General features: G+C 47.2%; 1 protein-coding gene across 8 annotated transcripts in view; it reads left to right on the top strand.

The window, feature by feature from the left end:
• The window catches only part of RYR1 (ryanodine receptor 1), a 132,406-nt gene that overhangs the window by 103,019 nt on the left and 15,125 nt on the right, over nucleotides 1-14,262 (top strand). For all 8 annotated transcript variants that reach the window (XM_047835988.1, XM_047835994.1, XM_047835990.1 and 5 more), the window contains 2 exons: nucleotides 1,820-2,007; nucleotides 13,806-14,147. In XM_047835988.1, coding sequence (XP_047691944.1) covers nucleotides 1,820-2,007; nucleotides 13,806-14,147 — 530 coding nt within the window. The remainder of the gene's footprint in view (nucleotides 1-1,819; nucleotides 2,008-13,805; nucleotides 14,148-14,262) is intronic.

The following is a 14,262-nucleotide window of genomic DNA, read 5'->3' on the forward strand; positions in this document are numbered from 1 at the left end:
TAATTTCACTTAGCGTTATACCCTCCAATTCCATCCATGTAGTTGCAAATGGCAAGATTTCATTCTTTTTGATTGCTGAGTATTATTCCATTGTATATACATACCACATCTTTATCCACTCATCCATCAATGGACATTTGGGCTCTTTCCATACTTTGGCTACTGTCGATAGTGCTGCTATAAACATGGGGGTGCATGTGTCCCTTCGAAACAGCACACCTGTATCCCGTGGATAAATGCCTAGTAGTGCAATTGCTGGGTCGTGGGGTAGTTCTATTTTTAGTTTTTTGAGGAACCTCCATACTGTTTTCTTTTCTTCTCTTTTTTTTTTTTTTTTTAATTTTTCCAACGTTTATTTATTTTTGGGACAGAGAGAGACAGAGCATGAACGGGGGAGGGGCAGAGAGAGAGGGAGACACAGAATCGGAAACAGGCTCCAAGGAACCTCCATACTGTTTTCCAGAGTGGCTGCACCAGCTTGCGATCCCAAATAAGCATTTTTTAAAAATCAGAAGGGTCCTTTAAAAAAAAAAAAGAAAAGAAAAAAGCAGGGAAGGAGTGCCTGGCTGGCTCAGTGGAAAGAGCATGCGACTCTTGATCTTGGAGTCATGAGTTCAAGCCCCATGTTGGGTGTAGAGATTAAATAAATAAACAAATAAATGTTTACAAATAAATAAGAATCAGAAGGTTCCCTTTAAACATCAGATTCCCAGCTTTTCATGAAAATTGGAAAGATTTGGTGACCCTTCCCCCCACCCACCCCGTCCACATTCTCGCATGGCAAAAAATCAGCTGCACCGGCTTAAATTAGTAAAGTATATCAATGTCAAATCTAATTTTGATGACTGCGCTATGATTATATTAGAGTGTTCTTGTCTTTTAAGGCATATACACTGAAATGTTCAGGATAAAAACACCATGTCTGCAGCTTACTCTGGAATGGCCCCAGGGGAAAAATAGAGAGGGAGTAGGGGAAGGGGAAGAGAAGGGAGAGAGCGAGACAGGAATTAGGAAGCAAATGTGGCAAAATGTAAACAGTCAGTGAATCTGGAATAGGAGGGTCCCCTTGCACTCTTGCAACTTTCATGTAATTGGAAGCCATGTTAAAATTGAAAGGCACAGGGGCGCCTGGCTGGCTCCATCCATGGAGCATGCAACGCTGACCTCTGGGTTGTGAGTTCGAGCCCCAGGCCGGGTGTAGAGATTACTTAAAAATAAAAATTTTTAAATCTAAATAAATAAATAAAATGGAAAAGAACAAAAAGAAGCTGAAGCCAGTTTGCTTTAGACAGGGGTGGGATCCGTTTACCAGAGTCTCCACTTCTCCCTGCCCTCTTAACTTTGGCCTACCTTGCTCATCTACGGACCTGCTTGACCTCAGAGGACAAGTGGAAGGCTTAGGCGTGTGAGCTCTGAGGTCATGCAGCTCTGGGTTCAAGTCCTCCTCACCCCCTCGTTGGCGATGTAACCCTGGGCGTGTGACTTTCTCTGGGTCTATTTCCTCATCTGGAAACACGGATAGTAACACACTTCCCCTGCACTTGGCGTGGCATCTGGGACCTGCAGTTAGCTTATGCCACGGTTAGTTTTATTGAGGACTCCCCCACCTATCAGGGAGGGGACCAGCCAGGTTCACACATGATGCTGATGCAGATCAGGAAATGAGCTGTGCCCTCTGAGGCGAGGCTTGGGAGCTGGCCAGGGACGCTTCCACCAGCACAGGGGATCCTGGTGGCTCCTGAGCTGGAGAAGGAGCGCAGCCCAGGGGGGCTCCAGAGAGGAGGTCCCACCAGCCACACTGACCAGGGCCTGCCCACAGGGAACGTGGTGAATGGCATGATTGCCCGGCAGATGGTGGACATGCTTGTGGAATCCTCATCCAACGTGGAGATGATCCTCAAGTTCTTCGACATGTTCCTGAAACTCAAGGACATCGTGGGCTCTGAGGCCTTCCAGGACTACGTCACCGATCCCCGTGGCCTCATCTCCAAGAAGGACTTCCAGAAGGTGGGTGCTGGAAGGCAGGTGGGTGGGGGCACCAAGTGGCAGCCATGCCCCGCCTGGCTGCCTGCCTCGGGCAAGAGACTTCTCTGTGAGCCTCAGTTTCTTTAGCTGTCAAGCGGGGATAACACCGTCTTTCGGGTTGTTTTGAAGATGAAATGCATTAACACAAATGAGAACCTTTATTTCTGTTATCATTAACAGTCATCATATCATAATCATCATAGGTAACAGTTATTCAGTTGAGAAACGCTTGCTGCATTTCTCCTGCATGCCGGGCCCTCTTCCGGGGCCGAGACAGACACAGCCCTGCCTTCACGGGGCTTGTAGTCTAATGGGGGAGGCAGTCACCAATGACCATTACAGGTCAGGTAATGAGGCTCTTAGGAGGGAAGTGCAGGAACCAGCTTCATCCAGGAGCCCACTCACCTGCCCTGTCAGTCCTCCCAACCCAGCGCTGCCTTCTCTCCCTACGGAACCCCAGGTAAGTTACTCGTCTGCTCTGAGCCTCAGTTTCCTCCTCTGTGAAATGGGACTAGGATCACAACACATCTCACAGGACTGCTGTGAGGCGGACGGTGTGTGGACAGTGCCTGGAACACGGGAGCCCTGAAGACGTGTTACCTACCGTTACTCCTGCCCGATCTCTTCCCTCACCATCGTGTTAAGTTTTTTTCTTCTGAAATAACTTCTGGCCTATAGAAAAGCCGCAGGAACACTACATAGAATTTCTGATTACCTTTTCACCCAGATTACCCAAACGCTCACTTGTTACCACATTTGCTCTCTCATGATTCCCCTTTTCTTCTAAATACTTGAGTGTGTATCTCCTGAGAGCAAGTGCATTCTCTTACATAACCACAGAACAATTAGGCAAATCAAGAAATTAGCATCGAGGGGCACCTGGGTGACTCATTTGGTTAAGTATCCGACTCTTGATTTCGGCTCAGGTCATGATCTCACAGTTTGTGAGTTTGGGCCCTGCATTGGGCTCTGCACTGACAGGGAGGAGCCTGCTTGGAATTCTCTCTCTCTCTCTCTCTCTCTCTCTCTCTCTCTGCCCTTCCCCACTCTCTCTCTCTCAAAATAAATAAGTAAACATTAAAACAAGGAAATTAGCATCGATATGATGCTGCTATCTACACACCTTAGTTCAGTTTTCACTTGGTGAAGAAATTATTCTCCCTGCTAAGGACCCGATCCGGGACTGCATTTAGACATCCTGTCTCTTTAACCTCCTTCAATCCAGAACCCTTCCTTGATGTGTGTCTGTCTTTCATGACCTTGATATTTTTGAAGAACAGAGACCAGTGTTTTAGAGAATGCTTTATAATGTGGGTTTGTCTGGGTTTTCGCCGTGACTCGATTCAGGTTATACATCTTGGCAGGAATATCATAGAAGTCATGTGTCCTCCGTGCATCATATCGGGAGGCGTGTGACGTTGGTTCTTCCTATCGCTTTTGGCTGTAGCTTGGCTCGCTTGGTCCAGGTGGTGTTTACCTGCAAATGTACCGTCCTTCCCTTTAGTATCTGCTGAGGATGTGCCTCGGGACAATGCAAATATCCTGCTCACCCTCCTGGGTCAGCATCCATTGGTGATTCTGCCTCAAGCTGATGGATGCTGGGTTTCTTTTTCTTTCTTTCTTTCTTTCTTTCTTTCTTTCTTTCTTTCTTTCTTTCTTTTCTTTCTTTTTTTAATGTTTATTTATTTTTGAGAGAGAGAGAGAGAGAGCAGGGAAGGGGCAGAGAGAGAGGGAGACACAGAATCCGAAGCAGGCTCCAGGATCTGAGCTATCGGCACAGAGCCTGATGCAGGGCTCGAACCCAGGAGCCACGAGATCATGACCTGAGCTGAAGTCGGACACTTAACCGACTGAGCCACCCAGGCGCCCTGTTTTCTAATTTCACCGCACCCTTTACCTTTATTAGGTACCATTTTTCTGTCCTTGTTCATTTATTTCTTTTTTTAAGTTTATTTATTTTGAAAGAGAGAGAGAGAGCAGGGGAGGGGCAGAGAGAGAGGGAGAGAAAGAATCTCAAGCAAGTTCTGCATTGTCAGCGTGGAGCCTGATGAGGGGCTCGATCTCACAAATCATGAGATCATGACCCGAGCTGCAACCAAGAGTCGGACGTTTAACCGACTGAGTCACCCAGACACCCCCATTTATTTATTTTTTATATCAGTGTAGACTCCTGCTTCTTATTTTAACCCGGAGGCTGCAACAGTTGCTGCCCATGCAACAAGCATTTAAATAAGTCCAGGGTCTCCCAAGTTACAAATAAAGTGTCCCCGTCCCCCAGTGCCCTCGGAGAGCCTCCCGTGTCTCTCCTCCTTCTCAGCCAGGCCTTCCAAGAGCCGCTTACCTTCGCTCCCTCCTTCGTCACCTCCCACCCCTTCCCCAACTCAGGGCTTGCCAGCTGCGGTCCCCGTCACTCTGCGGAAACTACCCTGACCGAGATGGCCAGTGACCTCTTCACCCCCTGTCATCTTTGGGCATCTGCCATGGTTGGCCATTTCCTTCCCTCGGCGATGCCCGCTTCCCTGGGCATCCGTTCCGCACCCTCGTGGGACCCCCTCCCTCCCTGCCAACCTCTTGCGGCCTCTTAATCGTTGCTATTCCTGAGCCCTCCACCTTCCAGAAGAGGAGCCGATAGTTATCACGTTCTCACTCTAGGCCGGGTCATGTGTACCAATGAGTTGGTTCATGCGGTCCTTACAGCGACCCTAAGTGGTAAGGACTGTTTAGTTTGGTCTTGTTTTATCCTCATTTACAGAAGTGGAAACTGAGGCACAGGGAGCTGAAGTGAGTGTTCTCAGGGTCACACAGCTCATGACGGAAAAAAAGTGGGGTTAGGACTCGGGCAGTCTGTCTCCAGAGCACAGATTCATCCCTTAAGCTAGTCCAACAAATAGTGAACGTGACCTGGGTTCCAGCTCGTGGCTGCAAGTCCCAGCCCTACTCTCAGGACGCAGGTCCAGGGAGAGAGTCCCAGTCAGTGAGAAAACCAAGAAGCACATGCGGGAGCCAAATACACATCATTCGTAATCGTGTAATGATTCTTCTCAGAAAAGGAAACCGTCAACAAAACGAAAGGGCAATTTATGGACAGAGAGAAAATATTTGCAAACACATATATGATGAGGGGTTAATATCCAGAACAGGCAAGGAACTTACACAACTCAATAGCAAACAGAACAAAACGAAGAAACTGATTTTAATGTTTTTATTTTTCGTTTTGAGAAAGAGCAAGCATGAGCGGTGGAGGGGGAGGGAGGGGGCAGAGGATCTGAGGTGGGATCTGTACTGACAGCAGTGAGCCCAAGGGAGGGGCTCGAGCTCATGAACCATGAGATCCCGACCTGAGCTGAAGTCACCAATTTTAACCTAATTTTAAAATGGGCAAAAGACCTGAAGAGACATTTTTCAGAAGACATACAGGGGCACCTGGGTGGCTCAGTCGTTTGAGCCTCTGACTCTTGATTTTGGGTTCAGATCACGATCCCGGGGTCGTGGGATCAAGCCCTACATTGGGCTCTGCACTGAGCACATAGAGCCTGCTTCAGATTCTCTCTCTCTCCCTCTCTCTCTCTCTCTGCCCCTCTCTCCTACTCTCACTCTCTAAAATAAATTTTTTAATTTAAAAATAACTAAAAATAAAACTTACAAAAAAAAAGAAGACATACAAATGGCCAACAGGTACGTGAAGAAGTGCTCGATGTCACTCATCATCAGGGAAGTGCAAATCACGCATATAGTGAGCTACCCCTGTGAGAGGAACCAGTCCCAAAAAGACAGGAGAGAGCAAGTGTGGACAAAGATCTAGAGAAAAAGGAACCCTCGTGCACCACTGGTGAGGATGTAAATTGGTGCAGTCACTGAGGAAGACAGTGTGGAGGATCCTGAGGAAATAAAAATAGAACCACCATAGGATCCAGCAGCGCCACTGGGTGTATATCCCAAGGCAATAAAACCATTATCTCGAAGAGCTTTCTGTGCTCCCACATTTGTTACAGCATCGTTCACAATAGCCAAGGTATGGAAATTTCCTGTGCACGTGACTGTTGCAGTGGCTATTATGTATTATTCTGCCTTTAAAAAGAAGGAAAGCCTATCATTTGCAACAACACGGATGAACTGTGAGGGCATGATGCTAAGTGCGTGGTATCACTCACGCGTGGAATCTTTTTTTAAGAATTGAATTCGTAGAAGCAGAGGCTTGAAAAGGGAGTGGTGTGAAGGGCTTGGGAGCGGAGGAAACAGGGAGAGGTTGGTAAATGGGTACAAACGTTGAGTTATAAGGTGAATTTAAAAGATGAACCGGGTAAAGATCCCTCTTGACTGTTCAGAGGTTTCCACGTTAACAAGATTTGATGTGATGTACACATCTTCCCGCTCGGTATCCTCTCTGTTTCACAGAGTTATAATCTGTAACTTTAAACGTGCGTTGGTTTTTTTTGGAATAAATAATACGTTCACAGGACTTAAAAAGCAAAATGGAACAAGGTATGGAGTGGGACGTCTCACTCCCACTGCTTTCTCGGCCCACTTCCCCCCACCTCCCCACTGCCGTGAGTAGCATTAGTTTCCTCTGCATCCTTGCGTGGTTCTTTTCCAATTTTGTTATTCTCCTCTTCTCTTGCGTAACAGTCAGTGAACTACATGCATTGATTGGTCCATATCACTTAATGTATTCTGGAGATCAGAGAGTGACCTCATTCTCTTTTCACAGGTGCTAAGTATTCCACTTTCGGTATATATTATAGTTTATTTGATTATTCTTTGTTGACAGACACTTGCTTTGTTCCTAGTCTTTTGCTTTTACAACTCATGCTGTAGTCAGGGCTGCCGTGGATAGTTGTGCGAGTTGTACACTGTACAAAGGTACAGTTTATAGCCCAGATATTGTAAATTTGCACTGCAGATAACCAGCAGATGGGAGTAAGTGCGCCGAGGAAGGCTCCATTTGGACCACTAGCAATGCTGGCTGCAATTGCCCTTGTACATACATCATTTTTTATGTCCAGTTGTATCTAAGAATATTCCAAAGATTTCTGGGTTAAAGAGTAAATGCATTTGTCATTTGGAGAACTTTTGCCCTCCATTTTTCCCTCTCAATAGCAGCATGTGAGCGTGCCTGTTGCCCCACAGGCTCGCCACCAGACCGCATCGTCAAACACCTGGATTTTTGCCAATCTGATAGGTGAAAAACAATATTGCTGTGCAGTCTTAATTCACATTCCTCCAGTTATGGGTGCAATTAAGCATCTTTTTGTTATTTCTTTTGTGTCGCTTGTTCGGCGAACGGACCATGTCCTTGGCTTATTTTTCTATCGGGAGGTTGGTGTTTTTCTTCTTGATTTCTAAGAACTCTTATCAGGCTGATTATAACTTTGTGAGCGGCCGGAGTTGCACCTGTTTCTCCCAGCTCGTCATTTGTCTTTGGCCTTTGCTCGTGGTGTTATTATTATTGTTTTGGCCGTGCAGAACGCTTTTGCTTTGCGTGTAGAAAATCATCTGAAATGTTTTATTAATTGTTCATGAAATAGATAATACAAGCACATACCACTGTGGTTGAGGTCACCTTTGGCCCCCCACCCCCAATCCTGTTCTCATCCCACCTTTCCAAAGCCTGCCACCGTCGTCTAAAATATAGCATCGTTTTCTGGTTTCCCAAGTTCTTTGTGGTTGATGGAGCGCGGTTGGCAAAGCGTGTCTTCGTTGAGAAGTACTTTGCAGATTCCAAAGCATCTCCTAGTTTAGGAAGCCCCCTCTGGTGACTGAAGACACATTTCAGGCTATTCATTTATTCGTGGTCAGGACTGTTTTGAGGTTTTCCTTTCCTTCTTTTTTTTTTTTTTTAGTCTGAAAATATTTTTGTATGTGTCTCCTAAGTTCATCCATTGAAAATGTACAATTCAATGGGCTTTTTCTTTCTTTTTTTTTTTAGCATACTCACAGAATTGTGCAAACCATAGCTACGATCTAAGTTTAGAGCATTTTAATCACCCCGAACAAGAAACCCTGTACCCTTTAGGTCACTTCCCATTTCCCCCACCCAGGGGCCTGGCCACTGCTAATCTACTTCCTGTCTCTATGGATTTGCCTCTTCAGGACACTTCATATAAATGTAATTGTACAATATGTGGGCTTAAAACGCTTTTCTCTCATAAGGAAAATTCCTTTTCCTTTTACAATAACAAACCACAATGTCATTATAACTCCGAACCAAAAAGGAAACAATGAAAACAGAAAGAAAAAATATCCACAACTCTTTTTTAAATGATCAAATATCTAGTCCACGTTCACATTTCCCAATCTCATAAATATCACATACAATTTAAAAAATTTTCTGAACCAAGATCCAAAAGAGACCCGCCCATTGCTCCTGGCTGATCTTTCTTTTTTTCTTTTTTTTTTTTTCAACTTTTTTTTTTTTAATTTATTTTTGGGACAGAGAGAGACAGAGCATGAACGGGGGAGGGGCAGAGAGAGAGGGAGACACAGAATCGGAAGCAGGCTCCAGGCTCTGAGCCATCAGCCCAGAGCCCGACGCCGGGCTCGAACCCACGGACCGTGAGATCGTGACCTGGCTGAAGTCGGACGCTTAACCGACTGCACCACCCAGGCACCCCAGTGGCTGATCTTTCTTTAAACCCCCTTTTATCTACTGCTCTCCAGCACTTTTCCTTTGCCTTGTAGTTGATCTGCTGGAGACCCAGGTTCTTGGTCCTTTAGAGGAGCACCTACAATAGAAACGCAATGTGAGCAACATGCATATTTAAAATTTTTCGAGTACCCATGCTTTAAAAAAGTAAAAAGACACTCATAAGGTCATTTTCAACAATATATATATTTTTTAATTTTAATTTTTTTTTCAACGTTTATTTATTTTTTTGGGGACAGAGAGAGACAGAGCATGAACGGGCGAGGGGCAGAGAGAGAGGGAGACACAGAAACGGAAACAGGCTCCAGGCTCTGAGCCATCAGCCCAGAGCCTGACGCGGGGCTCGAACTCACGGACCGCGAGATCGTGACCTGGCTGAAGTCGGACGCTTAACCGACTACGCCACCCAGGCGCCCCTATATTTTTTAATTTTAATGTTTATTATTTTTGAGAGAGAGAGAGAGAGACAGAGTGTGAGTGGGGGAGGAGCAGAGAGAGAGGAAGGGGGACACAGAATCCGAAGCAGGCGCCAGGCTCTGAGCCGTCAGCACAGAACCTGACACGGGGCTCGAACCCACAAACTGTGAGACCATGACCTGAGCTGAAGCCACCCAGACGCCCCCACAATATATTTTATTTAACCTAGTATATCCAAAACATTATTTCAACATGTAGTCAATAGAAAAAGTTATCCAGTATTTTATACTCTTTTCTCATGCTGAGTCTTTGAGGTCTAGTATGTATTTTATGCTTTCGGCACATCTCAGTTTGCACCGGCCGTGATCCAAGGGCTCAGCAGATGCACGCGGCCCTTGGCTATCATTACAAAGTGCCTGTCCCGTTTGTAGAGTTTCCCACAGTTTTGATCTGGCTGAAGCAACCTTGTAGTGTCATGTAACATGTTCCTCCTTCCCCTGTGTTTCCTGTAAACTGAGACGGGTCAAGAAGCCCATCACACTCACGTTTGGGTATATTTGTTTGCTTTGCCAGCGCATCCTCTGTGGGGCACCATTCGCTTTTCAGGAGGCACATCCTCTCCTGGTATCTCTCCTTCGGTGAGGTCAGCAGCTCCTGATGTTCAACACGCAGACACATTAGTGCTTGCGAGATTGCAAAATGACAATATTCTCATCTCTAAGAGTTTGACCATTTAGATTTTAGGAAATATGTTTCCTACACACAAAGCATCATGTGATTCCCAAGCACTTTACAAACCTCTGTATTTCACATGTTTTTCAGTTTCTTTGTGGTTTAGGGGCACCTGGGTGGCTCAGTCGGTTGAGTGTCCAGCCCTTGACTTTTCAAGTCGTGATCTCACAGTTTCATGAGTTCGAGCCCCACATGGGGCTCTGTCCTGACCTCGCACAGAACCTGCTTGGAATTTCCTGCCCCTCCCCTTCCTGGTTGAGCTCTCTCAGTCTCTCTCACGATAAATAAATTAACATTTAAAAAATAATAGGGGTGGAGCGCCTGGGTGGTTCAGTTGGTTAAGCGTCTGACTTCAGCTCGGGTCATGATCTCACGATCTATGAGTTCAAGCCCCGCATCGGGCTCTGTGCTGACAGCTCAGAGCCTGGAGCCTGTTTCCGATTCTGTGTCTTTCTCCCTCTCTGCCCCTTCCCTGCTCACGCTCCATATATATAAATAAAATAAATAAATATTTAAAAAATTAAAGAAAATAATAATAATAGGGGCGCCCAGGTGGCTCAGTCAGTTAAGTGTCCGACTCCAGCTCAGGTCATGATCTCGCTGTTCATGAGTTCAAGCCCCACGTCAGGTTCTGTGCTGACAGCTCAGAGCCTGGAGCCTGCTTTGGATTCTGTGTCTCCCTCTCTCTCTGCCCCTCCCCTGCTCACGCTCTCTCTCTCTCTCTCTCTCTCTCTCAAAAGTGAATAAACATTAAAAATAATAATAAGCAAGTTCAGGATTTTTAAAAGGACTTTGGAATTTTCAAAAATTATAAAAGGTAAAAACTCTTCTCTGTTTCCAGGATGCTAAGGTCACTTGACAAATATGTACTGAGCATCTACTCTGTGTAACAACAAGCAAAACAGACAGAGATCCCACCCTCAGAGCAGATGGCCCAGTGGGAAGGGGCAGATGAAAATAACTAAATAAACAAAATAATTCCGGGTTATAATCTGAAGCCTGAAGGAAATGAGCGGGGTGGCATGTGGGAGAGCATGGGTGGAGTAAACCCTGTAAACGGGGTGATCAGGGGGAGGCCTTTCCAGAAAAAAAGCATTGAAGCTGAGAGCTGAAATGTACCATGTGGAGGTGGGGGAGGTTGTGACATCTAGATAAAGGGACAGGGAGTGTAAATGCTGTATGGTGGGAACCAGAGGGGTGGCGAGGAGGCCAGCGTGACCGGAGAGGGCTGTTGCTGGGGAACAGGGAAGGGGTGGGAGGCAGCAAGCCACGCAAGGCCTGGTTGGCTGCAGGGGAGACTCAGACTTTTAACGTGAATGAGATGGAGTCAAGGGACAGCTTTGAGCGGGGAGGAGCGTGTCCTTAGATGTTTATCCGCTTCCCCTGGCTGTGTGTGGGGACAGACAGTGGCTTGACGGGGAACGGGGAGGTCAGGGAAGAGGTTGCTGTGAGAGGCCAGTGGGAGACAATGGGGGACAGAACCAGTGCGGGGACAGGGAGGGGGCAAGTGTGTGTGGGCTCTAGATCTGTGAAAGCAGAGCTGACAGATTTGCTGATGCATCGGGTGTGGGTGGTGAGATAAAAAGGAGGAATGAAGGGTGACTCAAAGATTTTAAGCTTAAGCAGCTGGGTGGGTAGCGATGCTATTCCTGAAATGGCTAAGACAGTGGGGGAGAGGTTTTGAAATCAAGAGTTCAGTTTGGGCCATTTCCAGGTTAGGGTAGAGATCCACAAAAAGATGTCAGGTAGGGCTTCAGCTGTAAGTGTCTGGATTCTGGGGAGAAGTTAGGGCTGAGACGGAAACTGGGCAGTTATTGGTGCGGGATAGTGTTTAGAGCCCTGGGCCTCAATAATATCTCCGTGGGGAGTGTACATCTCACGAAAGGGGTGCAGATTCCAGGCCTGGTGCCCCCCAACCTTTAGAAGTCTGGAAGAAAGGGGGACTCCGGCATAGGAAACTGATAACAATCAGAGAAAAGAGGTATTTTGAAAGAAGGGGAGCGTTCAAATGGATGAGGACAAAGAGAGCCACAGATCACAGGAGCAGAGTCCAAGACCGAATGGAGGGGATGAAATTCCAGACCCCCCCCCCCAGGGAGGGGGCGTTTTAAGAGGGACAGTGTCACTCCGCATCATAAGGGGAGGAGGCAGGTGGGGGGGGGGGGGCGAAGGTACGTGGTGAGGAGTTCCTGTGTGATTATGTCTCCAGGCTCTGTGGTTTCTAGAACCCTTCATCATTTGCAAAGCGTGTTACTCATTTAGAAAGCATTTTGCAAAAGTTCTTGGCTACAAAGCACTTTTTAGAGCCAGAAAATTTCGCTTCTGTTCATACCCCAGAGCAGAATTTCTCAAACTGCATGCTGCAATTCATCTGTGGGGCATGAAATTCATTTAGTTAAGTCGTGACCAGCATCTTTAAAAATAAAACAGAACACTGCAGTGTTGCATAGCGAAAGTCAGAATTGTGTCATGAACCCCCTTTTTTTTTGAGCCACACTGCAAAATGCATCCTTACTGTGGGTGCAGTCAAAACATTTGAAAAAGTGCCCCAGAGAACCTCTTGTAAAAAGGACATAAGAGATCAAAGCACAAGAATGTTCAATGAAAGTGGGGTCTGTAAAGTAAAAATCTGGAAACAGCCTAAATGTCCACCATCAGGAGAATATATAGTGTTACATTTATTTAAAAAAAATACCACACAGCAGTAAAAATGTATTTGTTTGATCCATGTATCAACATGCATATATCCTGAAAATATACAGTTGAGTGAAAAAAGCAAGTTTCAAATTACAGGATTATAATAGCAATTTTTTAAATTAAAAAAGTGCACAGGATACTATGTATTTTTTTTTATTTTTGGTAACATTTTATTTATTTTTGAGAGACAGACAGAAACAGAACACAAGTGGTTGGGCAGAGAGAGAGGGAGACAGAATCTGAAGCAGGCTCCAGGCTCTGAGCTGTCCGCACAGAGCATGATGCGGGGCTCCAACCCGCTAACCGTGAGATCGTGACCTGAGCGGAAGTTGGCGCTTAACCCACTGAGCCACCCAGACGCCCCTTGGATACTATGTATTTTTGTGACAGAATGCCAGGATATAGATAGTAGAAGTATTGACACATGTTTGCAAGGATCCATCAACTCCAGGATAGGGGTTACTTTGGGAGAAGGCGGGGCTGGGGTGGGGGGAGGGGAATGGAACAAAATTGCACGGAAGGCTCCAATCATACCTGCAATGTTTTAGCTCTTAAGTATGTAGAATTTGAAGAATGTGTCAGCCTGACCAATTGTTACTTCTGGGGTGACGGGCACATGACTGTTCCCATTTGAAATTCAGAGCCCTCCACGGTGTCATCCATCCATCCTGTAGTTGCTGGAAAGGGGTGGGGACAGCACAAAAGGGCCTTGGGGAAGGTGTGGGGTGGGGGTGGCATGTATTAGCCGGGCCCTAGCCTCAAGGGGCTGGCCTGGAGGAGAGAGTAGTTACCTACAAGGGCTGCTCACTTTTGAAGGAGGCACACGGCCAGCACAGGGAGGAAACCAGGGAGGGAAATGCTGCAGCTCCATTCTTTTCCTGCTCCCTGACCCCAAGTGGACAGACCTAGCTGCAGCCACAGTGTCCCAGAGAGCCTCCGGTGTAGCCCACAGGTGCCATCAAGTGGGGAGGGTAGACAGCAGGCCAAACCAGGATGCCACATGGAGAGCCTGGGGCACCGTTTCTTTACCAATTACGACACAAGAGCTGAGTTTCGCCAATTCACACCTTACCATCTCTGAAAAAGGAGTGGATGGGGGCTCAGCTTTGCGGAAATGCAGGATTTCGGTATTTGAATGGCTGGTTCCGCCCGGTCTGTACCAAACTGCCGGGTTTCAGCCTTGGGTGCTGGTTGTGATTCTGGAATCTTCTGTCTTTACGAAAAGTCCACATTGTGGCTCCCCAGGGCACCCCTCTGACCTACCCCCCGGCTCACCCCTGCCCACTCCCAGGCTATGGACAGCCAGAAGCAGTTCACGGGCCCCGAAATCCAGTTCCTGCTTTCCTGCTCCGAAGCGGATGAGAACGAGATGATCAACTGTGAGGAGTTCGCCAACCGCTTCCAGGAGCCAGCCCGAGACATCGGCTTCAACGTGGCGGTGCTGCTGACCAACCTGTCCGAGCACGTGCCCCACGACCCGCGCCTGCGCAACTTCCTGGAGCTGGCGGAGAGCATCTTGGAGTACTTCCGGCCCTACCTGGGCCGCATCGAGATCATGGGCGCCTCGCGCCGCATCGAGCGTATCTACTTCGAGATCTCGGAAACCAACCGCACCCAGTGGGAGATGCCTCAGGTGGGCAGGCCCGCGCACGTGCATGCTTGCCTCCTCGGGCTTCGGCGCATGCTCCTCGCACGCCGGGACCCCACAAGGGTGTACCCGCTTTGTACATCCGCTGTGCAGGTCCTGA

Source organism: Prionailurus viverrinus, chromosome E2 (assembly GCF_022837055.1).
Source record: "Prionailurus viverrinus isolate Anna chromosome E2, UM_Priviv_1.0, whole genome shotgun sequence".
Classification (NCBI taxonomy): domain Eukaryota; kingdom Metazoa; phylum Chordata; class Mammalia; order Carnivora; family Felidae; genus Prionailurus; species Prionailurus viverrinus.